At 65.4% G+C, this 2,648-nt stretch overlaps 1 protein-coding gene across 1 annotated transcript in view; it reads right to left on the bottom strand.

Moving 5' to 3' along the window:
* Positions 1–232: 232 nt before the first annotated feature.
* The window catches only part of NCKAP1L (NCK associated protein 1 like), a gene marked incomplete at its 5' end in the record, with an annotated part of 17,999 nt that continues 15,583 nt past the window's right edge, over positions 233–2,648 (bottom strand). The window contains 4 exons of the mRNA XM_085322969.1: positions 233–692; positions 1,046–1,135; positions 1,759–1,868; positions 2,208–2,324. Of these exons, the coding sequence (XP_085179095.1) occupies positions 567–692; positions 1,046–1,135; positions 1,759–1,868; positions 2,208–2,324 (443 nt within the window). The remainder of the gene's footprint in view (positions 693–1,045; positions 1,136–1,758; positions 1,869–2,207; positions 2,325–2,648) is intronic.

Raw genomic sequence — 2,648 nt, 5'->3', positions numbered from 1 at the left:
GAATCAGGTCAGTGTAAGGGGGCTGCACGGGTGTAAGGGGATCAGGTCGGTGCAAAGGAGCTGTGTGGGTGCAAGGGGATGGCATGGGTGCAAGGGCACCACATCAGCACAAGGGGAGCAGATCGGTGCAAGGGGACAGTGTGGGTGCGAAGGGATCAGATCGGTGCCACGGGGCTGCATGGGTGCAAGGGAACCGGGTCAGTGCAAAGGACTAGGTTGGTGCAAGAGGACCAGATTGGTGCAAGGGGACTAAGCCAGTAGGAGGGCACCAAGTTTATGCAAGAGCACCAGGTCGGTGCAAGGAGATCGGGTCGGTGCGAGGGGACCGGGTCAGTGCAAAGGCACCAGGGTGGGCGCGAGGAGGTCGGGTCGCTGCGAAGGAACCAGATCGGCGTGAGGAAACCGGAGCAGGTCGAGAAGATCGAGTCGCTGCCAGGGGCACGGTGTCGGCACCGAGGGCACGGCGTCGGCACCGAGGGCACGGCGTCGGCACCGGGGGCACGGCGTCGGCACCGAGGGCACGGCGTCGGCACCGGGGGCCCGGCGTCGGCTCCAGGGGCAGCAGATCAGTGCGGGGCGACCCTGCCGAGCAGGTTTTCCCGGCACACCTCGCGGTAGGCGTTGCGGAGCAGGACGTAGGGGAAGCAAGTCTCCAGCATGTCGACCGTGAGGAAGGACGACTCCGCCACGAGCTGCGGCGCGGACGCGGCTGGCGTCAGGAAGAGCCGCCGCTCCAGGCTCCCCCTGCGCCGGCGAGGCCGCGACGGGACCCCRGGAGAAGGTGGCAGCCCCATCGCCGTCACCATCACCATCCCCACCACCACCCTTTCCCGGATGCCCGCGCCCGCCCGAGCTGCAGATGATTGCAACATTTGCATTTAAATTGCTTTGCAGCGGCGGGTGCTCCACCGCCTGCATACCAATCCCCTTCTCCCCCTCTCCGGCACGGCCACGGATACAGCCGGAGCTGGGGAAAATCCAGAGCTCGGGAAAATCCAGAGCTCGGGGAAGCGGGCAGGTGAGCAGGCGCCCCACCTGCACTCACCAGCTGCAGAAGCAGGGAGATGGAGTCGCGGTTCCTGGCGCGCAGCTTGTCCGTCTCCTGGCCCAGCTGCAGGAGGCTCACGGAGGCCAACTGAGAGACGGAGGCTGCTCAGGAGCCGGCTGGGCGCTGGGGCACCCACGGGCTGGGCGCCGGGGGAGGTGGGGGGGGCATGGGGATGTGGGGACAGCCTAGGGCATCGGACACTTTCGGCTGGCTCTAGGAGGGTGCCTGATCCGAGGATGATGGTCGCCCCAGGATGGTGTTAACTCAAGGATGGTGCCCACCTCAGGATGATGCCCACCACGGGATGCTGCTGACCCCAGGACGGTGCCCACCCCAGGATGATGCCCACTGTAGCTTGCTGCTGACCCCAGGATGGTGGCGACCACAGCACAATGGTCACCCCAGGATGATGGCCACACTCAGATGGTGTCCACTCCAGGATGGTGCCCACCTCAGGACGATGACCACCCCAGAATGACAGCCACCCCAGGAGGGTGCCCACCCCAGGACGATACCCATCACAGAACAATGACCACCCCCGGACAATGGCCACCCCAAGACGGTGGCCACCCAAGGTCGATGCCCACCACAGGACAATGCCCACCGCAGGATGATGCCCACCCCAGGATGATGCCCACCCCAGGATGTTGCTGACCCCAGGATGGTGACCACCCCAGGCTGGGCGCTGCCACAGCCCCAGCTGCTCTCACCAGCAGGAACTCCTTGAGGTGGGTCTCGATGTTCTTGTTGTGGATGGTGAAGAGCGCGGCCGACACGTGGATGATGGCCTTGGCCAGGCAGTGGATGTTGTTGTTGTAACCTGGGGACAAAAAAGCAGGTGCCATCAGGGGTCCCACTGGCATAGGGACCCCTKTGTCCCCATGTCCCCTGGCCGAAGTTTTAGGGCCCTGGCCCTGCTCCAAAGCAGGTGACATTAAGCATCCTGCTGTCCTGGCCTCCTGCTGTCCCCACTGTCCCTCAGACGTGACTATGGGGCATGGACACAYGGGGACAGCATGACAGACGTGTGAGCCAGCTCAGCCCTGTCCCCCCAGGTGGACAAGCCACCCTGGGAGCAGCAGGGCTCACATCTGTGTGCAGTGCCACCAGGATCGGGGCCACCGCCGGGATTGGGGCCACAGGCCATGGCCACACTCACCGTCCGTCTCAGTGTTGTAGATGGAGGCCGGGTCGGAGGCCAGGAGGGGCAGGGACACGGCCACGAAGACCAGAAGCAGGCAGGTCACCTTGTAGTCCTCCTCCGGGGACGAGCCATCTGCCAGGCAGGGAGGTGACACCAGGTGGGGATCCAAAGAGGGGACYGAGAGGTCCCAGGGAGGTGACACAGAGGGTCCTACAGAGGTGACACCAGGCAGGGGTGCAGGGAGGGGATCCAGGGAGTCCCAGGGAGGTGACAGGAGAGGTGACACTGGCTGGTGGGATCCCAGAGGGACGTGCCAGGGCAGGCGATTGTGGGGGGTCCCAGGAAGCTACCCAAGGGGAGGGTGTCAGGGACAGCCACCCCCGGATGTACAGAGATGCCAGTCCCCGGGCCAGCACCCGCCCCACGGTCCCCACGTCCTGTCCATCCCCCCCCCCC

This window comes from Rhea americana, unplaced genomic scaffold (genome assembly GCF_003343005.1).
Source record: "Rhea americana isolate MKP2758 unplaced genomic scaffold, rheAme1 scaffold_808, whole genome shotgun sequence".
NCBI classification, from domain to species: domain Eukaryota; kingdom Metazoa; phylum Chordata; class Aves; order Rheiformes; family Rheidae; genus Rhea; species Rhea americana.
Note: the sequence above shows the minus strand (reverse complement) of the source record. Positions and strands in the feature narration are given on the sequence as shown.